This window comes from Nelumbo nucifera, chromosome 1 (genome assembly GCF_055504915.1).
Source record: "Nelumbo nucifera cultivar China Antique chromosome 1, China Antique-T2T, whole genome shotgun sequence".
NCBI lineage: Eukaryota > Viridiplantae > Streptophyta > Magnoliopsida > Proteales > Nelumbonaceae > Nelumbo > Nelumbo nucifera.
This window is the reverse complement of record NC_142649.1, coordinates 8,423,029-8,447,603: the sequence shown is the minus strand read 5'-3', so window position 1 is coordinate 8,447,603 and position 24,575 is coordinate 8,423,029. Positions and strand designations below refer to the sequence as shown.

The following is a 24,575-nucleotide window of genomic DNA, read 5'->3' as shown; positions in this document are numbered from 1 at the left end:
GGGTGTCATAAGCCAATTCATGCATGCTCCCAGAGACACACATATGGTTGCTGCAAAAAGGAGGGTGTTATGTTACCTTAAGGGAACCTTCGGGAAGGGTATATTATTTTCTAAACATGGACACATGAAGGTAGAAGCATATACAGATGCTGATTGGGCAGGAAATGTGGAAGACAGGAGATCCAAATCAGGATATTGTGTTATGGTAGCCGAAAATATTGTTTCCTAGAGAAGCAAAAAGCAATTAGTGGTTGCTAGATCTTTAGCTAAGGTAAAGTATAGAGCTATGGCCCATGGTGTTTTTGAGTTGTTATGGCTTAGATCTCTCCTTAATGAGATAGGTGTTTCATGTGATGAGCCACTGATGTTGTATTGTGATAACCAAGCTGCTATTAACATTGCTCACAACCCAGTTCAGCATGATAGAACTAAGCACATTGAGGTAAACAGACACTTTATACGGGAGAGAGTGGCTTCAAGAGAGGTGTGCCTACCTGTCATTGCATCAGAAGAGCAGCTAGCAGAATTTCTAACTAAGAGAGTCCCAAAGGCAATGCTTCTACATTATGTAAGCAAGCTGGGCATGATTGACATCTATGCTCAGCTTGAGGGGGAGTGTAGTGAGAATGGGCTGAATGGACCTTAGTGTTTTTATTTCTTTTAAGTAGTACTTAAAAGTTATGTTTCTTAGTTATGGGCATTCTTTTATTTTCTTTAATTATTTCTTTAGTGATGGCCGCCCCATTAAGGGCATCCAAGTAATTGTACTTAGAGTCTCAGACTTAGAATTGTTAATAAAAGTGATGAAAGGGGGCTAGAGAGAGAGGTTCGAATTCTTCTTTTCTCTCTTCCCTTCTTTTCTTCTTCCACAACCTATTGCTTAAACTTCTTTCTTCTTCTTTCTCTCTTTTCTTCTTTTCTTGCATTATCTGAATTACTGTAGGTGTAATTTTCAAAGGGTGGGGATATATCTATTCTAGTGGCTATGTTTAATTTGAATTAATAAGAATTGTTAAAATTCAAAACATTTTCCTGAGTTATATACTCGTTTATGCATGTAGAAATCATCAAAAGAGAAAAAGTTAAAAACCTTTATTTGAAATATTAAAGTTTTAATATATTGCCAATTCCTTTGTTGTGGAAGTAGGAAAATTAGTGACATTTAATTAGTAATTTCTCTTTGCAGCTCCATGATTGGCTTGATTTATCTCTTAACCACTCAGTGCCATCTTCTTTGCTGATCCTTTCTAGGTAAAGATACCTTCTTAGTTCATTTCTTCAACATTTTGGTCAATGTAACTTTTATCATTGTGGTCCATAAAATCTGCAGAGCCTTCACTGTTGCTGGAAAGATAAGGCCAGAGGAGGCTGTTCAAGCTACATTATCCTCTCTTCCAGATGAGGTTGTGGATACTGTTGGTGTAACAGCTTTGCCATCTGAAGATTCTGTTTCTGAACGGAGGAGGAAATTGGAGTTCCTAGAAATGCAAGAAGAACTTATTAAGGTTGATAGAATTTCTGCCTTGTATCATGTTAGGAGTTTTGTCTTGAATATCTGGTGCTTCTGTTTTTGGTTTCTTTGATGTGTAATGTCTTATCAATATATCATTTTTTTCTTATAAAATTATCAACAAGAGGGTATATTTGCAAAAGATTTTATACTATGTCTTTTCTTCAAGTCCTTCATTGTGCAGGCATCTTAGAAGACCGTGACAAATTTACTGTCTGTTGCATACTTGCATCCCATGCCTTGTGCTCTTTCATGTGGGTTACTAGTAACTGATAATAATGCCTGTCTTTTGATTGACATAGAACTTGAGCTGAATGTAGTACACTAAACATTTGAGAAGTATTTTAATATGACTAATCTGCTAGTTGTTAGATAACAACCAAGTTTTGTCTCTTCCACATGATCTATGCTTTTGAATGGATGGCCCAATTTTAGAGATACACTCGTATGAGTTTCTAGTTTCATAGTTTTCTAATGTGATGTTTGATTAGTGAGAATTGGCATTCTAAATGGTGGTTCTGAATAAATAAATTATAGGAGGAAGAAGTGAAAGAAGAACAAGAGCAAGCCAGGATGAAGGAATCTGCACTTAGTCATGAAGATGTGGCTTTGAAGGAGATGACTTTATCAACAGCAAGAGAAGCACAACAGCAGGCAATAGCACAAACATTGGAGAAGCAAGAACAGCTCTGTGAGCTTAGCCGTGCATTGGCTGTTCTAGCTTCTGTATCTGTAAGGACTTGACTCTAAGAGCACTTATTTCTTTTGAAGATTCTGTAATATATTTTGGCCTGATGTTCTTCCATCTGTCGTAAATCTTACATGTTTCTTTTTGTTTCTAAACTGTGCAGTCAGTAAGCAGGGAGCGAGAAGAGTTTTTGAGTTTGGTCAATAAGGAGGTATGCTAAAGTGCACGTTTCTTATATTTGTTTTCTTTTTTGTGCATGTGAAATTTTAGTCTAGATCCTGGTAACTCAAGAAAATCATGGTCATTGGAGGTTACTGCATAGGGCTCACCTTAAAAGTTGATAATTATCCATATTTATTCTTTTTCATTTTCTCCTCCTTTGTTCACAATTAGGGCATTTTTCTCATTGGAGGCAAATCTAATAGGTGTCTGGTGGACTGCAAAATATGCATTACCAATATGGAACCCTCTGAGTTCTACATTTCTTTCTTACTCTGTTACTTATTTTTCTTTTTCCTTTTTTCTTCTTTTTTTGTGGTGGTCAGCCTAGTGTTGCTGTCATAGAATAGTAAAAATTCACTATTAGATGGTTATTAAATAATCATGTCTCTGTTTTCTTTAGGAGATGTTCTAAGGGGAATTCATCTGATTAGTCTTCAATGACTGTATTACATGTATAAAACAGTTTCTATGAGCAGAATACTTCTTTGCTATTTGTTGTAGTTTGTTATTATTATTATTATTATTTTATTTTTATTATTACTTTATGTTCTTGTATACAAGGCTAACAAACACAATGACTACCATTAAGGTTCTGACAACCTGAGCCACTTCTTCTCAGTAACAATTCAATTTTTGTGCCATACATGTGAGTGGTACATGCAAAATCAAAATTTTAGACAGATCTAATGCTTTTCCTATTTTAGTTATATCTGTGTTTCTCTTCTGAAAATTAAAATGTGAAGTACCTAATTTATATTTTGTAACAAGTTGTATTTTGTTGAAATCTAATGCTATAATGTCTTTCCTCGCAGATAGAATTGTACAATAGCATGGTGGAGAAAGAGGGAACAGATGGTGAAGAAGAAGCTAAAAGGGCATATAGAGCTGCCAGGGAGGAGAGTGACCATGCTGCTGAAAGGGCATTAGGTGACAAAGTTTCTTCAGCTCTTATAGAAAGGGTAAGAGATTCTCAAAAAATTTGAAACCCATTGTACAATATCGAGTTTCTATTCTTCATATATGCATATTTTGTTGTTTAGCTTATTGATTGTGGTACTCTCCTTGTGTACCTTAGCCATGCTCTTGGATTTCAGGTTGATGCAATGCTTCAAAAGCTTGAAAAGGAAATTGATGATGTGGATGCCAAAATTGGTGACCGTTGGCGACTACTTGACAGGTTAGTGCTTTTGGGGCGTACTTTTATATTTGTCTTGCATATATCATTGCTTTACTCATGGCCATTGCTTCTGTTATAGACCAAACTGTTAAATTTACTAATGATATTCTTGATATTCTGCTTTAAAATTCATGGATTTTTAATTTTGAGTATTGGTAAGGCAAGTAATCTCTCATTCAATGAGCAACTAGTACTTGCTTTTATCTAGGTTCCCAGTGATTGATTAGATCCTCCAATAACCACAACTAGGTAGAAATGATTTCTTGTATACGCATAAAATGATCCAGATACAGATAGATATAGATATTATCTATGTGCGTAGCATGAATCAAGAGTTCTACTACCAAAATGATGCAGTAAGATAAGAGGCTTAGGTGAGTAGCGAAGAATGGTTGGATGTGGGGAAGCATTTAGAAAAGAGAGGGATAGTAGCACCAGTAACACAGCTTTAAACAAGAATCTTCAATATCTTAACTTGAAACAATTCAAGATTGGACTGGTATTAATCATTCAGTGAATATCATGTCAACAGACCCAGAGCAGAATACAAAATTCTGGGATGAAGAATGGATGCTTCGACCCTACCCTAAGGGTCCTTTATATAGAAAGTGAAAGTTACCGAAATTACAAAGAGGCCCTTCTAGGGCAACACAATTTAGAGAATTTACAAGGAGGCCCTTGCAGGGCTGAAGTGAAAATAACAATAAATAAGAAAACAATTCAATAAGGACTACAATAAAATGGTACATCAGGGAGTTTCTTCACACTCCCCCTCAAACTGATGCAGAGGCATGAGCATCAGCTTGCTTACAAGAAATAAGTGTTTGGATCTCTTCATGGTCTTTGTGAAGATGTCAGCAACTTGCATATCAGAGGCAACATGAGGGAGAGAGATTGAGTTTGCAAGAAACAGATCACGGATAAAGTGGCAGTCCACCTCAATATGCTTTGTCCTTTCATGAAAGACAAGATTAGAAGCAATTTTAAAAGCACTAGTGTTATCCGCATATAGAGGAATGGGCATAGGAGAGGAATGTTCCAACTCCTGAAATAAAGATTGAAGCCAAACAACTTCACTACAAACAGATGACATTGCCCTGTATTCTTCTTCCGTAGAGGACTTGAAAACAGTCTGTTGTTTCTTGCACTTCCATGATATTAGAGAGTCACCCATGAAGACACACCATCCGGTAGTGGAGCGTCGTGTGTCGGGGCATCCAACCCAATCTGCATCAGCATAGGCTTTCAGTTGGAGAGACAAACTGACTAACAACCCGAACTGCATGTGATTCGATGAACCACAGTCAAATGAGGTTGACGAGGTGCAGAGACAAACTGACTAACAACCCGAACTGCATGTGAGACGTTAGGACGAGTCATGGTCAAATAGATGAGAGATCCTACAAGTTTCCAATAGAGGGAAGCATTAGGAAGCAGGGAGCCTTCTGATTTGGATAATTTGACATTCAACTCCAAGGGAGTATCAACCTGTTTATTATCACTAAGTTTGGCCAACTTAACAAGACTAGAGGCAAACTTATGTTGGTAGACAAAATAACCTCGGGAGCTCTGTTGCGCTTCAAGTCCCAAGAAATAGTTAAGAGGGCCGAGATCCTTCATGTGGAAGGAACTATGGAGAAGAGACTTGAGGTCTTGGATTCCTTCTATATCATTTCCAGTCAATAGTATGTCTTCCACATACAATAAGAGAATGGTAAGGCCTTGGGGTCTTTTTTGAACAAAGAGAGAGTAGTCCGATGCACTTTGGCTATATCTGGCTTGCACGACAACATCTCTGAATTTTTCAAACCAAGCTCGAAGGGCTTGTTTAAGCCCATATAGGGATTTCTTTAGTCGACAAACAAGGGAGGGATCACTGCAGTACCCTGGAGGAGGTTTCATATATATTGTTTCCTTTAGATGCCCATGTAAAAAGGCATTTTTCACATCCAGTTGAAAGATTGTCCAAGAGTGAGTAGTAGAGAGCTAAAAGAACACAAACTGTAGTAATCTTGGCTATTGGAGCAAAAGTCTCTTCATAGTCAATTCCATACTCCTGTTTATATCCTTGTGCCACAAGCCTAGCTTTGTAACGGTCCAAAGACCCATCAGATTTCAGCTTGATGGAATAGACCCATTTTCTCCCAATAATAAAGCCATCTGAAGGTGCTGGGACAAGGTCCCAGGTGTCATTCTCATGCAAAGCTTGAATCTCTGCATCCATGGCTTCTTGCCACTGAGGGCTGCTACTAGCCTGCTGGTAAGAGCGGGGAATATCTGTAGAGGTCAAAATAGTAGAGAAGGAGCTATGGTTTGAAGGAAACCCATAGCGGTAAGGTGGTTTGGAGATACGAGCAGAACGACATAAAGGAATAGGAGGAATAATTGAGGAATCTAAAGTTGGAGCATCACTTACAGGGTTGTCTATGATGGGCGAGGAATCTGGACCAGGAGGAAGAGGGGTCGTAGGCATAAGAGCTGGACCACGAACCCGCTTGCGAGAGAAGACGAGAGTTTCCTTCTTAGCAGTGGATGATGGAGAACTTGTTGTTCAAAATCATTCAAAACTGAAACAAAGGGTACAAATAACTTGGCAATTCCTAAAAAAAAGGAGACATGCTCAAGAAAAATCACATTTCGAGAGATACGAATTCGACGTGATGAGGGATCGTAACAAATGAATCCCTTGTGGTTCGGGCTATACCCTACAAAAGCACACATGACAGACTGAGCTGAAAGCTTTGAACGCTCACGAGGAGGAAGATGAACAAAGCATAGACACCCAAAGATATGAAGACGAGAAAGATCTTGGGGGGATCCAAACATCTTTTGATGAGGAGAAATGTTAGCAAGCACAGGTGATGAGATACAATTGATCAGATATACTGCAATGCTAGTTGTCTCAACCCAGAATGTGGGAGGCGCATGTGATTCTTGTAGGAGAGTCGTTAAAACATTGAGAATGTGACCATTCTTTCTCTCCACCACACCATTTTGCTGAGTGTTTGGGCAGCATCGTTGGACTTGTATGCCATGATGTTTCAGGTAAGCCAAAAAATCTCCATCACTGTATTCTCCCCCTGAGTCTGAGCGTAAGATTTGCACATTCACTTGGAAATGAACTCGAACCATGTTATGAAACTACCTAAAGGTTGGAAACACTTCTGATTTGTGTTTGAGAAAGTAGATCCAAGTGTACTTGGTACAATCATCAATAAATAGCACAAAATACTTGTTTCCCATCCGAAAGACAACAGAAGAAGTCCCAACATCACTATGAATAATTTCAAAAGGTGAAGTAGCATGTTCAACTCGGTGAGTGAATGGTAAAATATGACTCTTACTCAAACAACAAGAAACACAAGATGTATCAAAGGATTTCATAGAAGGAATTTTAGTTTTAATAAAACCAGACTCAAACAAGTATTTAAGTTTATCAGAATTTGGGTGGCCCAAGTGTTTATGCCATAAATCCCAAACATAGTTTCTCTAACTCAAAATAGGACTCAATGTACAAGAGCTCTAAAAAGCAGAGGATGATGCTGATGGAGATTTCTTAAACTCCAATGCAAACAAGTGGCCCATCCTACACCCCTTCCCTTTCACCTTCCCAATGCACTGGTCTTGAATCAAACAACCATCAGAAGAGTAGACGTTCAAGACTGCTATCAGTCTTGAACCCTAATGGATTTCAGGTTCGAAAATAGAAGAAAAGGTATAGAAAAGAGAGGAGAAAGAGAGAAGAGAGAGCAGTAGAACACAAGAGTTGAAAGGAGGAACAGAAGCATAATGTTCTTCCGCCGCCACTTTATTTAGTATTTATAGGTTATGCTCATTACATGGAAAGGACAGATCTGCCCTTAGTATTTACATAACAAATAGAATAAAATAAGACTGAAATAAATAACAACTGACATAACTAACTGACCACCAGCTAACCCTAGAAAGACTAGAACACCTTCTACCCTATGAACACAGTGGGACCGTAGCTGTGGGGCCCACATTAATGTTCTCTACATTCCCCCTCAAGTTGGGAATAAATGTTTATCATTCCCAACTTCGATAGATCCGCTTCTAGCTTCTTCCTTGGTACAGCTTTGGTGAGGATATCTGCTAGCTGCATGTTGGAGGTGATGTACGGGAGACACACTTCTTGTGATGAGACCCTCTCTCGTACAAAATGTCGATCAACTTCAATATGTTTGGTTTTGTCATGCTGCACCGGATTGTGTGCTATATTAATAGCCGCTTGATTATCACAGTACAGCATCAGGGGCTTCTCATACTTAATACCCAACTCCTCAAGTAGTGATCTCAGCCATAGAATTTCAGCCACTCCGTTAGCCATTGACCTGTATTCAGCTTCAGCACTAGATCGGGAGACAACACTCTGTTTTTTACTCCTCCAAGAGACAAGGTTACCTCCCACAAGGGCACAATATCCAGAGGTAGACCTTCTGTCATCAACACTCCCAGCCCAATCGACATCCGTATAGACCTCCACCTTCATGTGGTCATTGTTCTTGAATAGTATACCTCTACCCGGGCATCTCTTCAAGTATGCTAATATTCTTTCTGCTGCAATTAAGGTGCGTAGTTCTAGGAGAGTGCATGTACTGACTGACAACACTAACTGCATAACTGATATCTGGCCGAGTGAGGTAGAGATATAGGAGCTTTCCCACTAATCGCTGGAACATAACTTTGTCTTCAAGAGGCTCCCCACTCTCTACACTAATCCTGTGGTTCTGTTCAATGGGTGTATCCGCAGGCTTGACACCTAACTTTCCAGTTTCCGCCAATAGATCTAGAACATATTTCCTCTGAGAGACAAAGATCCCCTGTTTAGATCTAGTAGCCTCAATACCCAAAAAATATCGAAGAGCACCAAGATCTTTCACCTCTCTTAATGAAGGAGCTGTTTGAGGGACTCAATTTCATGGTTGTCATTTCCTGTCACCACAATATCATCATCATATACTGCAAGTAGTGTCAGAGAGGACTCCACCCTCTTGATGAACAGTGTATGATCTGACTGGGCCTATACATAACCGAACTTCCCAAGGGCTAGTTTGAATCTATCGAACCAAGCTCTAGGTGATTGTTTCAAACCATACAATGCCTTATTGAGCCGGCAGACCTTCTTACCTGTCTCTGTATCATAGAATCCAGGAGGCAACTGCATGTAAACCTCTTCCTGCAAGTCTCCATTCAGAAAAGCATTTTTAACGTCCATTTGGTACAAAGGCCAATTGTGGCTTGCTGCAAGAGATAATAGAACTCGAATGGTGGTCATCTTGGCTACCGGGGCAAATGTCTCCAAGTAATCTATACCATAAGTCTGGGTGAACCCTTTTGCAACTAGCCGAGCTTTGTACCTCTCAATGGAGCCAACTGGTTCACAGTAAATACCCATCTGCATCCAACTGGTTTCTTTCCTTTGGGCAAATCAACTATCTCCCAGGTATTATTTTTCAACAGGGCATCCATTTTGACTTGCATTGCACCTCTCCGCTCCGGGACTGATAGGGCTTCTTGCATTGTTCTTGGAATAGGGACATTAGCAACGGAAGTAAGATAGGACCTGTAGGAGGGAGATAGGCGATCATAGGATAAAAACCGGGAAATGCAGTGGGTATAGAAGGGATGGGGTCCGAGAAGCTGAACAAAACAGGTACAACCAAATGTTTTAAGGGGAACAGTAAACAACTCCTCCTTTGGGTATAGAAGGGAAAAGGGAGGTTTCATATCAAGAACCCGAGAAGGAACCCGATTAATAAGATAAACCGCTGTGAGGATAGCATCACCCCAGAAGCAAATAGGGACATTGGAGGTAAACATAACACTTCTAGCCACCTCCAAGATGTGCCTATTCTTCCTTTCTGCAACCCCATTCTGCTGAGGTGTATGAGGGCAAGTGCTCTGGTGGATAACCCCATGATGAAGAAGGTAAGATGCCAATGGCTTAGCAAAGTATTCCTTTGCATTATCAGATCTAAGCACTTTGATCTTGGCATCAAACTGGGTTAGGATCATTTGGTGGAAGTTTTGGGTCAGGGCAGGTACCTCATCTCGTGAACGCATAAGATAAACCCAAGAAAACCGAGTATGGTCATCAACAAATAACAAAAAATATCTGTACCCACCCATAGAGGGGATGTGATATGGCCCTCAAACATCAGTATGCACAATATCAAAAGAACTATTACTCCTTTTATTACTCAATGAATAAGAGTTTCTACAATGTTTAGCAAATTCACAACTTTCACATTTCAACTGGGACAACTCAACAGACTCAAACAAAGTAGGGAATAGACTCTTTAAGGACCGAAAAGACAAATGACCCAATCGGTTATGCCAAAGCATAACTGGACTCACAATTTGAGAAACAAGTGACTTCTTATCCACTGACTCTTCTCGACAAGAACTCTCCCCGAGCAAATAGATCCCATTTGTCTCACAGCCAGTCCCAATCACCTTCTTCATCTCCAGGTCCTGAAAAACACACCGGTCAGGGAAGAAAGTTACTGAGTTGTTCATATGTTTGGTAATACTACTAACTGAAAGAAGGTTAGTATCAAGTTTAGGAACATGCAAGACAGAAGACAAGGAGATAGTATCTGATAGTTTGATGTCACCCTTGCCAGAAATGGGGACAAGAGAGCCATCAGCAATAGATACTTTATCCCTACCAGAAGATAAATGATAAGTGGTAAACAATGAAGGCAAGCTAGTCATATGGTCGGATGCACCTGAATCTATTACCCAATAGGGTGCAGTAGTACCTGGAGCTGAGGCATGGTAGGATGAGGCTCGAGTACCTGAATGTGCGAAAGCAGATGTGGCAGGGGCTGATGGTGACTGCGGTGACTGAGCTGAGTTGCCAACTTCCTTTTCCAACTATATTAGAGCAGCCCGAACTACAGCTAAGGTCTCTAAAGGTGTGCCTCTTGTGCCAGACGAGGATGCTGAATCAGTAGTCACTGCCACATGAGCATTACCCTTCTTGCTTCTCAACTTTGTCGGGACCAAATGAGGATGCAGCTTCCAACATGTTTCTTTTGTGTGTTTAGGTTTCTTACAATGCTCACATACCACATCTCTTTTATCTTCCTTCTTCCTGTCCCTCTCTGAATCACCCCCTGATTTGGGTTTAACAGCTACAAGAGCCGGTGTAAGAGGCTGAGGTTGCATCATGACTTTCCTCCTGGTCTCTTCACTATGCACTAAGGAGTATGCCTGAGAGAGGGTCACACTATCTCTGGTCAAACTCTGTTGCCGCACAATATCATACTCTGAATTCAGGCCTGCCAGAAACTCAAACACCCTGTTTGTCTCAATGTGCTTTCTATGGGTCTGTGCATCTTTGGGACTCTCCCACTCAAGAGTCTCTAAGTGATCAATCTCATGCCACAGGGACTTCAAGGTAGAGAAGTAGACTGAAACCGGTTTCTCTCCTTGTTTAAGGGTATTCACTTCACATTTCAATTCATGTGCTCTGGCAACATTAAGGGGTTGGGAGTAAGTTTCTTTCATAACATCCCATATCTCCTTGGCTGTCTTTGCCCACAAGTAATTGCGGCTGATATGAGGCTGCATAGAATTACACATCCATGTCATAACCAAGTAGTTTTCTTGGACCCACTTGGTATACATGGGGTCTCCCTTGGAGGGTTCTTTCACATCTCCCAAGAGATACCCTACTTTACCCCTTCCCCCAATAGCCATCATGGCTGATGGGCCCATTCCAAATAGTTTGATCCATCAAATCTTACAGTTGTAATCTGAAAACCTATCTCAGAAACACCACCATAACTGCTGTTCCCAAAACTGCCTTCTGCCTGATTCTTAAACTCCATTTCAGTCAAGAACCAGTAGTCTCAAAATTAGGGTTACTACAGTAAAGAAAAACTGCACTTGGACTATCAACCACAATCACCAAATCAGTATAAAACCAATCTGTTTTCATGGCAAATATGCATGAAACAGGTATAAGTCTGATCTGAAACCAATTATCAAACACAACAGCAACAGTCCATACAGTTTTCACCCCTTAGAAGAGTTCGAAGTCCCCCCAAAAGAAATCTGAAAACAGCTTGGAGAATAATCTGATATGCTGAAGCAGAATTAGGGTTTTAACCAGTCCTTAAAAGCAAATTCTCAGCCACACTCCAGACAGTATCGTACGGATCACACTTGTAGTAGGGTTAATATGAAACCCTAAAACTGATCACACTTAAGAAAAGTTTCACAAATAGATCACAAGGTTCAGCCCAGTATTAGGGTTTGCCGCAGGGTTAAGACAAAACCCTAGAGAATAGAAGGAAGAAAACCCTAGAGTGGTTCGGCCGCCCTTTCTAGATAGGTCCAGCCTATCTTCTCTGATAGTACTTCTCTCAGAAAATAAAAAACTTACAAGAGAATGCTGTTCACTGCCTTCCAAAGTTACCCAAACCCTAGCCTTCTCTGATTCTTCCTGATCACCAACACTCTGCAACCGTGGAAAATCTTCAAACAGCTGCTAAACCCTCTGGCGATCTCCAAGAATCAGTCAACGAACTCTACTTTCTCAGCTTCCAGCCTTAGATGGTTCTCATGTGGTCGGCTGGACTAGACTCACATGAGAAACCCTAGCTCTGATACCAAGTAGACGTTCAGGACTGCTATCAGTCTTGAACCCTAATGGATTTCAGGTTCGAAAATAGAAGAAAAGGTATAGAAAAGAGAGGAGAAAGAGAGAAGAGAGAGCAGTAGAACACAAGAGTTGATAGGAGGAACAGAAGCATAATGTTCTGCCGCCGCCACTTTATTTAGTATTTATAGGTTATGCTCATTACATGGAAAGGACAGATCTGCCCTTAGTATTTACATAACAAATAGAATAAAATAAGACTGAAATAAATAACAACTGACATAACTAACTGACCACCAGCTAACCCTAGAAAGACTAGAACACCTTCTACCCTACGAACACAGTGGGACCGTAGCTGTGGGGCCCACATCAGTGTTCTCTACAAGAAGAAAAGGTTAAAATATGACCTTCATCAACTAATTGACCAACTGAAATAAGGTTGGCAGTAAGATTAGGAACAAGGAAGGTTTTAGCAAGGGAAAAGGAATTTGAGGGAGAAAGTTTGATACACAAGTCATCACTCCCAATGATGTCAAGTTTCTCACCATTAGCAGTGACAATGTGTCTATGGTTGGTTTCAGACAATCTGTTTGAAGGTTCAGGATAAGCCCCGGTATATGATTTGTAGCAGTAGAATCAATTATCCAAACGAGAGAATAGCAATAACCGAAAAACTCACCAGATAGGCCGATAGCAGAAAAGGCAGATGAGATGGCAGAAGATACCAGTTGTTGTATCTCTTCTTTATTCATGGAAGCAGAGGATTCTCCCTTGGCAATGGGGGTATCGAACCAGACGCTTGATAAGCGTGTAGCCGATTCTTCTTCATGTGTCCCTTGGGTGGACGAATTGGGCAATCTAGAATGATATGTCCATGTTGTTTGTAATATGTGTAGACATTCTTCTTTTTGCAATGAGAGGATATATGTCCATTTCCTTTGCATTCATAGCATCGAGTTTTAGAAGGGTCATTTCCACCAAATTTCTTATTCCTTCGTGCAAGAAAGACCTCCTTGAATCAGGATGTTTCCCTTCTATGTTTGCAGTAGTTAGGAGTCTAGTTTCTTTCCTCAACAATTCTCCCATTACAGAGTCTAAGTCTGGAAGAGTTCCTCTACTCAAAATATTTGACCTGATTATTTCATACTTAGGTCTCAGCCTCAAGGAGAAGTTGGTTAACTTTCCTATTTTCAAAATGTTTTTGAAAATACTTGACACATTCAACGGGATCAGAGGGTTCAGTATGAACAAGTTCATATTCAGCCCAAAGATCAATAAAGCCTGAATAGTATTCTTGAATCTTTTTGTCCCCCCAGCAATAAGCAAAGATTTCAGATTCAATCTGGTATTGCCGTGACATATTGGACTGATAATACACCTTTTTCAAGTAGGCATACATCTCATAGGCAGTCCTTAGTCTTCTCATAGGAACACTAATGTGAGGTGCATTGGAGCTCAAAATCCATGAGACTAACTTTCTGTTGTCAAGCTTCCATTGTGTATAGGCTTTACTATCAGCCTCATCCTCATCAGGTGTACTTACAGTCCCATTCAAGTAACCTTCAAGTCCCTTTCCCTCAACATAGAAATCAAAATGGAACTTCTACATATTGTAATTAGTTCCATCAAATTTTACAGGGAGAAAATCTACTTTGTCAGCCATCAAGAATAAATAAAGGCAACCCAGGAAGAAAAGTAGTAGCACTGAAATTCGAAGTTCAGGGATGTTAACCACTTCACTTAATTCAATAGCAGTTTAAGTCAACAGTTCAATCAAGGTTGCAGCAAGCAGTTCAGACAAACAGCAATAAATCTGGTCTGGAAGAGAAATATAGTCAAATATCTTCAATACTGATTTGCCACCCTGTAGAGGAATCAAAATCCTCCAAGAAATTTATCCAGAACAACTCCAACTAGTTGTGTTGACAGTCCAACCTGATGGTTCCAGGACTGTTGAACTAAGGAGAGGACTGAATGCCCTCAGTACTGAACACAGCTCCTACCAAGTAGCCCTAGGACAGCACAAAGAAAACTAGGGTTGCAAGAGAGATTCACCAACCTGATGTGTGCAGTTAAAATCAGCCACCAATAGGATTCGGATAAGCAGATTGAAAGGGAATGAAGAGGTCTGTTGAAACCCTTCAATCTGAAGCACCAGTAGTCAAGAACAAAATGTTCGAAGTTTTGAGAAGGCCTGAGAATACAGCAGTCCAAGGGAAAACTGCTGCCGCCCTTCAGAGAAGACCAGAAGAAGAAGAAAACTGCTGCCGCCCTAGAGAGAAGACCAGAACTCCTCCAAAGCTTGACCAATCTCGAAGAAAGCTTCTGAGTTAGAGGAACAGACCAGGACAACACAATCAATCAGGTTTCTTTACAAATAGAGGCATTCCAAGAGAGTTCCAGGAAGACCTCTCTTGCAGAAATCTCAGAACAGAGAGCAAGGATTAGGGTTGATCAGAACAGCCCTATCTTCAGACAAAGCACCCAGATGCCAGCAGCCTTTGAGATATCAGAGAGAGAGCATAAAGCAAGAGCTGATTACAGAGCAGCCTGCTTTGATACCATGTCAACAGACCCAGAGCAGAATACAAAATTCTGGGATGAAGAATGGATGTTTCGACCCTACCCCAAGGGTCTTTTATATAGAAAGTGAAAGTTACAGAAATTACAAAGAGACCCTTCTAGGGCAATACAATAAGGACTACAATAAAATGGTACATCAGGGAGTTTCTTCACATATCATACATCTTGAGATAGTTGGAGTGACATCATCAAGGAACAAAGTGCTAAGAACAATTGTCATTCACTCAATTGATCACAGAAAACGAGCAAGTTCACATTATAGACCAATCTTGCCACAAGGAAACTAGTATTAGAGCTCAACTTTTACTTCTTAACTAATATTCCTAAAAAACTACAACTTTCCGTACATTTCTTTGTGGCCATGTACTTGACCGCATGTTCACTTTGAATTAATGCTGTCTTTCTCCATTCCTTGTTTTAATTCCAAGAAATATGCCTTACCTACATTTCTAATACCAAAACACCAACACTACAGTACATTCACTTCCTAATTAATGATTTCAAGGTTTACGAATTCGAAAAATGAGTTACTGATCTAGGTATGGAAATAATTTATGGGTATTTGTTTGGATATAGTTTGGATAATGGTACTATTCATGATCTTGGGTGTAGTATGGACATGGTTCCAATGTCTGTAACATACAGAAACAATCATATGATTTATAATATGATGCATGGCTTGATTGGATTCAAGTTTCTCTACAATTTATGATATGATTATGATTTTCACAACATTGCTTGATCAGAGAAGAGCAGCAGAAGTTCAATCCCCTGCCCCCCAAATAAGCCTCCCAAAAGTCCTTCAGCAGGAGCCCAAGTCCTCTATTTATAGAGGAAGCACTCCATGCTACCATGCACAGCTGAAACTGTTCTAGAACATTCTCTACTTTGTGAGCAAGTGGGAAACGCATCCCACTTTCCTCAGTAAAGGAAAAAGGTTGTCTGGGGGACCACTGTACCAATTGCAGACGTTCTTGGGAGTCATCCTGGTAGAGACATGTGTCCAGAGATACGAGGTCTATCCCACATGATTTCCCTGGTCTCCATGTTTCTGCTGCATGAAGGTCTTAATCAGGGGCTCACGCCATGCAGGTCTTCCAGGAACAAGACTGACTCCACTCTCTCACACCTAGTTATGGGCTTAATGATAGACTTGAACAAGACTTTAACCTATAAAGGGCAGCCAGTACACGAGACTCCTGTTAATGCGGGGTCTGGGGAGGACAGATGTACACAGTCTTACCCCTGCACATATAGAGATGCTATTTCCAAGACTTGAACCCTGGTCACCCAGATCGCAATGGAGCAACCCAACCGTTGCACCAAGGCCCACCCTCAAGACTTTTAACCAATTTATAGGCCTAAACAATGGCCCCTTTGGTTTCTCATTCAGGGCTGGTATGGGAATCTAAAATCAATAATAATCTAATATAAGGTATTATCTTCTTTTACCATAGTTTCAGTTCCGTAAAGAAATAAGAATTCTAGTAGAAAGATTATACAACCTTCTAGAAGAGACGTGCACGGTCTGACATCATTGTGGTCATATCATCATCATCATCATCATCTGAGCCATTTCCCCCCTCCCAATTATATATTGTCAATTAATCTTGTGTAAATTCTAGGGGTGATCATGGGCTTGGTCTTGAAGTTTTAGGTTCAAGACCAAACTGTCTTGTATGTGGGCTCAAGTAGGCCAGTATGAAAACATAGGTCTAGTCCTTAGGCCTGGAACTTATTGGCGGGGCTCGGAACAATTTCCCTTAGAAACTTGCATTTTCTAGTAATGTCTTTTGTTCCCTGTAAGCATGCTTAATGTTGTGGGCCTTGGATGATTTTATGATTACTTCGGATGAGAATAAGCATGAAAAAGGCGACTGGTGCACCTCTATTGGGCCCTATCTATAATCAGGAGGAGCCGCTTTGGATAAATATAGTTGACACAAGTGGTCACATTGATAAGTCTTATTGTTCATTCCTCTGGTGGAAGTCATGGTTTACAGGTGGAGATTCATTTTGTAGCTTAATCGCCATGCCTTGTCTTTTACATGCTACATTGGATTTTGATGATTTCATTTGTTTCGTTTGTATGAACAATAACTAGCAATATTTATTGAAGGTATTAAAATAAATCCCAATATTTTTATCAGTTTATATTGCTCTAGAGGTATATCACTCAGCAAGCATATATTGACATTGGTACCTGAATGGTCTCCACTTTTTCCAAGATGCATTATTGCATTAAATTATACTATATCTGACCATGTCTATATTTCTTGAGATCTATATTACACATATAGATATGAATGCCCTGTTTAATATGATGACAGAATTAACACCACAAATAGAGAAAAACGCTAATAGGGGGCTATTAACATGTGAGGGGATATACGATATGGAGGATGGAACATTAATTGCACAAATAAAAACATGATTCTGTATCTTGAAAGGCCAAAAGCATATATCAGTCAATAAACTAGTAGGGATCTTCTAAATTCTGTCCTCTTTACTAGTTTTAAGGGGGTCCAAAATTCCTGCAGTTTGCCTAGTTGATTACTAAATAATTAAAGTTCTGATGTCCTGCCTAATTTAATTAAACTGGTAGAATTGACAAATTATATGTAGTATAATTTGTTGTAATATATAGACAATACACCTTGTAAATGTCCAAGTGGTATTCCAAGTAATATATCAGATAACTATCATGTCCAAACAACTGCATAAATCATGTAAAGCATGTAAATTATCAGCTTGAAACTTGATCATATGAGGGACACAATTAATTGATCTTTATATTATTGATCTGGTTAGGAGTATTAGAAGTTATGTTGGAATGTCCTTGTGTAGGCAGAAAGGTATTTTTGCCCTTGCTTACATATACACAGCTCGACTGCTCAAGTAGTGACTGGTATTTTATATTGTAATTGGTTGGCAACCAGCATATGGAAACTGATTTTTTTTCTCTGCACCAATTTCTTTCTATTCCTTTTCTCCTTTTCTATTTTATGTTCTTTCTCTTTATCAAATCAGTGGTTCAGTTAATTTATTACAAATATGATGTATTTTTGATATTGAAATTTTAGTGGTCCTTAGTTTGTGTTTTTGAGCAATGCGTCCAGATGTTATAAAATTTGGTTGGAATTTATGTACTTGGAAGTCTGAATATAGTGAGACAATTGGTGTTAATGAACACCTATTTCTTATGAAATTCATTACATTCAGCATATAGACAAAAACTTATCGGAGTATCTCATTGACTTCATCTATATGATGCAGGGATCGTGATGGGAAAGTTACTCCAGAGGAGGTGGCTGCTGCAGCTTTATACCTCAAGGACACGTTAGGCAAGGATGGAATTGAAGAGCTTATAAACAACCTATCAAAAGATAGAGGTTGGTCACTTAATATTCTTTCCTGCAGTAATCTGATTCCTTTTCTTGTTCCCTGAATGTATGTCTTTTTACAACCAAGAGATCTCTTGAGCCAAGTCAAATTATCTAATTTGTTGCATTTTCTTAAAATGTTGATAAATAGAAGGTAAGCAGATAAAAATAATTCAAGGCTAAGCTTTCGTAAGAATTTTATGTTATGAGATCTCTTATGTAGACCATGAATGATGGGTTCTTCATCATGAGCTCAAATGTGGTACTGCACTAGGACTGATGGATTTGCTCATTTCACATTCTTGTTTTCTTTGCTTATTGAATTCAACCAATACTTATTACCTCGTGAAGTATGTAACCTAAAATTTCTCTCACAACAGAAGGAATGATTCTCGTTGAAGACATTGTCAAATTAGGCAGTCGTGCAGAAGATGCCAATACAACAGAAGCAGGAAGAACTTAGATATTAAAATATTCAAAATTGTATATGCTTTATTTTTGAGTTTTGACTCATTATGTTAAGAGGCAGAATTGCATGATGTTCTAGAGTGTCTACATTTTACCTGGACGCTTCGGATGCTTTGTATCAATGAATAGTCTTCGAGGTGTTATGGCAGCATACCTGGGATTTATTACTCAGCTCAGATGCTGTGCAATCAGGTCACGTGAGAAACATTAATGATTCTTTGCTGCAGTTGATGAAAAGGAAGCTTTTGTTTCTGCTGTAAATTTATTGCATGGGAAAAGAATAAACATACATAAATGACAATGCCACAAGTTCTAATATTGCTTTTGAAGTTTTGATATTTGACGGTGGAAATGAAATAATGGATATGATTTTAGAAGTTCTATTTTTCTTTTTTTCTTTTCTTTTTCTTATGGACATAACATAATACGATTTTAAAGTTGATCATCCTTTATCATAAGGTGAAAAATGGTTTTTGGAACTTAATTTTTGCTACCATCAGCAATTCAAAAAACAAATGCTACTTGGTACAATTTCTGGACACAAAAGGATGATGGCTACTGCAAGAAATATGGCAGGAATAAATGCTATGATAAGTTCCAGTTTTAAACCGTGGGTGGATTTTATGAAGCTTTTCGTTTCGGGTAGTTTATATATCATGTCTTGTAAGATCAATACCCATATCTTATTTTTTTCTTTTTTAGTTTGATAATTTACAAATATGTTATTATTATTATTATTATTATTAAAAATCCCAAACTCCATGTATTTTATGTATCGGTGACCCTGAAAACTGACTGATACGTATCATATGATATGGTTTGATATGTATAGATACCATATTCTGTTATAAGCAGCCTCTTGATTGATTCAATTCAAACTTGTGATGCGACGTGGGTTTTTATTTGAATTGTTACATATTCGACAAATACAGCCAAATGGTCTCACTATGATGATATTTATTTAAAAAACTTGCGATCAATCAACTGATGTCTTAAAACTGATGTCTTAAATTGATATTTATCGAAATTCTCATTTTTTTGGGGAGAATGAGGTTCAGACCAGGGTCAGAATTTGTAAGTCCAAATTACTATTCGGGTAGGTGTCAGTTCAGAATTGAAGCTAATTCATGGGTAGGGTTGGTGCATAGAGTGTGGATTATTAACATTTTAAATATTTATAGCTCTGCAATGGAAATCAGAAATCTGCATTGAACTTATCTGTACTTTTTCGTTTTTTTTTTTTCTTTTATTTTGATTTGTCAAAGTTCTTCTAGTTAATCATATATTAATTATGGCATTTTTTTCACTTTCAAATCAAGCCCATTAATTATAATATTAATTCATTTATTTCTGTTTATTGCCTTATTAAATATGGTCTACAAAATTTCATCTCGCTTTTAGCATGAATTGAAATAGGGTCCTTTTAGATTAGAGGTACCAAGGATTATAATATCCATATTCCGTATACTCAAATATGGGTATATGGGTATTGATGTGCATCGATATGATCGATCCTCACCTTTTATTTTTTCTTTATCTTTTTTATTTTGTAATAATCAGGGGTTGGGGAATAGGGCTAAGATGCTTTAAATGTTCAAAAAAATCTGCATTGGTGTATTCAAACATATTTGAGTACACCAATACCAATGTTTTAGAAATTGACTAGGAATTAGAACCATTTTGGCAACTAGTTTTTGGGTCAGTGGTTCAATTGTCCAATTTGAATGGATCAGCTTGTGACAATTTTAAAAGTAAAAAATAAAAAATATATATAATTAAAATAAAAATGCCCAAAAATCATTGTCCAGGTCGAATGCTTTGGCCACCCGAGTCAATGGGCTGCTGACCAACTCAATGGATTTTGGGCAAAAAGCAGTTTGGGGTAAATATAGAACCGGTCTCCTAACTAGTTTCCAAGGCAAATGGTTCTACTATCCAAGTCAATGATGGTTCGAAAACCATGACCAAAACTGATACAATACACCTAGTATCAGGCATATTGTATTGATATTTTAATCCTTGGGCATAAGTGCATAACCAAATACCACTATGCCATCCTCTGATGCTATGTAAATACTTTAAAAATTTGTGGACATATTCAAATAAATAGTATCATATATGTAGGGGTGAGCAAATGGGTAGGTTCTACCCATAACTGAATGGAATCAATCTTGAACTAGCCTTGAATTGATTCTACTCTACCCAATTTGCTAATAAATAGGGTTTGGTTCCAAATTCTTGGAATTAATCCTCACTCGGGTGAATTCTAGGGAGGGGGTTTACCCTACCGAACTGACCTAGATAACTAGCATTAGTTGGCCTGGGTGGCACTAACCTTAGTTGACCTTGGTGGAACCAATCTTGGAATTGGACTTTCTTTAAAATAATTCCCCCCAAAAAAGGGTAGGTTCTACCCATAACCGAATGGAACCAATCTTGAACTAGCCTTGAACCAATTCTATTGAATCTGCTAATAAAAAGGGTTTGGTTCCAAATTCCTGGAATTAATCATCACTCAAGCCAATTCCAGGGAGGGGGTTTACCCTACCCGAACTGACCTAGATAACCTACAACTTGGGTGGCACTAGCCTTGGTTGAACTTGGTGGAACCAGGTTCGGAACTGGACTTTCTCTAAAATAATTCCCAAAATACTATAACAATGTGAAGATTTGAGCATAAGCAGTCATGGTTGTAAAGATCATGGTCTCACTTAACCATTGATCCACTTAAGAGAAAAAAATTCTTTAATTTAATATTTAAATGTCTATAATAAGTAATGTGAAAAGTAATATTTACAAAAATTAAATTATAATTTTGGCTGCAACTATTTTACCAACAAAAGGCAAAGATGGATTTGAAACCAGGTCCTCAAACTCTGCCATTCCATCCTTTTGTTACAAGTGAAGGCTTGGAACCTCCGCCATGGACCAAAAAAATTTGAAAACCTTGAATTAACATATTTGCGAGCTGTAATGCAATTTTGCTCTACTAAGTTCAAACCACCACAAAATCTGTCACTAAACATCAACTCACTGGAAACCCTTTTAAGGATCATATCATGCTGATTGTAAATAACCCCGGAAAATGACTTCATAGATGAGCACCAACAAAGGCAATATTGAGTTTTTCTAAAAGTTTATCCGTATGTGAGGTCACATGCAACCGGATTGTAACAGATTCCAAACAGAAGAGAGGTTTTTATCCAATGACATCATTTAAAAGGGAGGTAGTAGTTCATTTTAGAAAGAGAGGGTAGGCCTTAGTATTAAACATAAAAATCAGGGGAGGCTCAAGTTTTTTATCCTAATAAAAATGAACAAAAGTGGTTCATGTCAGATTATAGATTGTATCATCTCAGAATAGAAACTTGATTTAATGTTGTTGAATCAGATGGATACTTTTAATGAAATTTTATAGGAAAATATTTGTGGTGTTTGGCGGGCCATTGGATTGAGATTAGGCCAGTTTAATAATAAATTTAGGGTCGTTCTTTTTTTTTAATAGGATTTTGGTTTCAATTGACTAAGATACTTATGTTATTTTCTTAGATCTATGTGGAATAATTAACTTTAGCACATTGGGAGAAACTTGTCAACACTTGGATAGAACAAAATTACCCTTTTAATGTAATGACTTTTTATAGCTAAAACAGTCATTTTCTTATTTACTTAAGAAATAGAAGAACATAAATAAAAGCACTTACCTAAATAGATATTTCTCAAAAAATACTTATCCAAATAAATGTATTTATCGGAATAAATAACTTCCAAAAAGTGAACCAAGACATTGGAGAGTTTGGATTTAAGATTCAGTATCATTTAGTATTCGATCATTTTAGGACTGCTGGTGTAATACGGTATTTGAAGTATAGATAGGGGAATTTGGTGGATTTTAAATCAAATCTTGGGTTCTGTGAATTTTGACGCGTTCTTTTAGTTTTCAGGATTTTTTAAGGATGAAAAAGGTAAATCCAACAAAAATTGAGTACTGACAGTAGTAACATTTGTTTTAATAACCAATAACCATGATCATAAGAGAAAGAATACTTTTAAACCTTAGTATGACCAAATAATTAAGAGGCCATATCTTACTGCTAGATGTGATAAACCGTAACAGTGGTCTTATGTCCAATTTTCTTCTTTGTTAATCTACATATTAATTTTTGTGCGTGTAGACTTTACAAATATTAAGAGGGCAAATGGCAGTTTCACCTCAACATGACTAATACCTTGTGGCTTTTTCCTAAGGGTGTCATCAAAATCAATTTGGACGGATTGGAGGACTAACAAGATATATTGGATTGGACTAATCCGGTTCAACATATTTATTAGATTGGATTGGGCCTGGTCTATTCATAATAAATTTATATTAAATTCGATTGGATTAAGTCAATATCCGGTCCATTGATATAAGATAAGAATATAGGTGTCAATGGACTGGGTTTGGGTTGTAATCAATCTAAATTAAAATGAATTTGAACAGATAGGATGGTCCAGACAGAATTGGACCGGTCCAAGATGGTCCAAAATATTCTTTGGATTGGATTGAACCTGATCCATTTGTAATGGACTCACATTGGGCTGGATCGGATTGGACCACATCCAGTCCAATTGACACCCCTACTTTTTCCCCCTCTTCTTGTCACTTTCACCTGAACATGTGAATATATACTTTCCATTCATCACTAATACCGTGTGCCACTTAATTTTACATCTATTCCATCCCTGTAGATGCATAAAGATCAAAATTCTGAGTTCAATGACATTAAGATCGCCCAATTCCAACATCATCAACATCTCAATCTTGAGACCCAAAGTTAGAGACTTGATCCAGACCCTCTGTTTAGAATCTTCTTCACTACAACTTTGAACTTAGGGACCCATACAACCAGATCTTATTCTCAACCTCTAAAACCATCTTTAAATTTAAATTTAACCAGTTAAGGAGTCTCTCCAATCAATCAAATCAATCACTTAAAGTTGGAATATTCAATTTAGGCAAATTTCTAAGGCATACCATGTATTGTCTTAATTGATTGAGAAGATTTCTCACAAAGCTATCATACCAGCCCTTTCTCACATTTGATTTCCATCCAAAAACATTTTAAACTTTAACCATTCATTTCCCCATACTCAAATCTCAACCATCCATTCCTTTCTAAAATCCTCCCCAAAACTCTATAAATATCCATCATTTCTCACACAAAACATACATTTCTGGCCTAAGAAGAAAGCTCTACACCTATTAGCCTAGACATTACCCCCTTTACGTTCAAAGCAACTCCAGCCTTCTCTTACCCACACCCAACCTCATAAAAATACTTCTACCATGTCCAAATATTCACCAAAGCCATCTATGATGTTGTTGTAATTTATAACAGGTCAGTGTTTACTTGTAGGTCGTTACAACCCACCCATCCCACATGTCTTAGGTGCCAAGGAATTGCAACCCACAACCCCAACATATTTCCTTTTCATCCACAAGCCTTGAAAGCCCATCATCTTGATCCTAGAGTCAAAGGAAGGAGGTTGAATCTTGCTTGAAGTCCAACTACTATAGCAGAAAATTAGAAAGGCATCCAACAAGTTTCCATACAGCTGCTCGGGCTTCATACCATCATCGAAAACAACTAAAGGGGGGCTGAAGTTCGTGCCTAGGAGAGTCTCTAAGCAAGTAAGGTGTTGTTGAAGAACACATGCTTGAGGAGAAGAAATTTTAGAAAAAAATTTTAGGACATCCTCTGACTATTCGTTTAGCAACTTCTAATTATAAATTTGAGCCATATCAGCTATTCACTTGCATAATGTTAACTTCAGTTAGTTTTCATGCTAAACTAATTAGTTAAAGTAAGATTGCATTATCATCATTTTTAGTTTCTAATAATACCATCTCTCTTAACCTTCACCTAACT

General features: G+C 38.2%; 1 protein-coding gene across 3 annotated transcripts in view; it reads left to right on the top strand.

Moving 5' to 3' along the window:
* Window positions 1–19,046, top strand: part of LOC104586811 (uncharacterized) — a 71,328-nt gene extending 52,282 nt beyond the window's left edge. For 2 of the 3 annotated variants that reach the window (XM_010244171.3, XM_010244167.3), the window contains exons 8-15: window positions 1,187–1,251; window positions 1,331–1,505; window positions 2,048–2,242; window positions 2,362–2,409; window positions 3,233–3,379; window positions 3,515–3,597; window positions 18,089–18,204; window positions 18,576–19,046. In XM_010244171.3, the coding sequence (XP_010242473.1) occupies window positions 1,187–1,251; window positions 1,331–1,505; window positions 2,048–2,242; window positions 2,362–2,409; window positions 3,233–3,379; window positions 3,515–3,597; window positions 18,089–18,204; window positions 18,576–18,658 (912 nt within the window). In that variant the 3' untranslated portion in view covers window positions 18,659–19,046. Of the gene's footprint in view, window positions 1–1,186; window positions 1,252–1,330; window positions 1,506–2,047; window positions 2,243–2,361; window positions 2,410–3,232; window positions 3,380–3,495; window positions 3,598–18,088; window positions 18,205–18,575 lie in introns of those variants that run through there. The other variant, XR_016081231.1, reaches the window with a different exon arrangement.
* The last annotated feature ends 5,529 nt before the right edge of the window (window positions 19,047–24,575 follow it).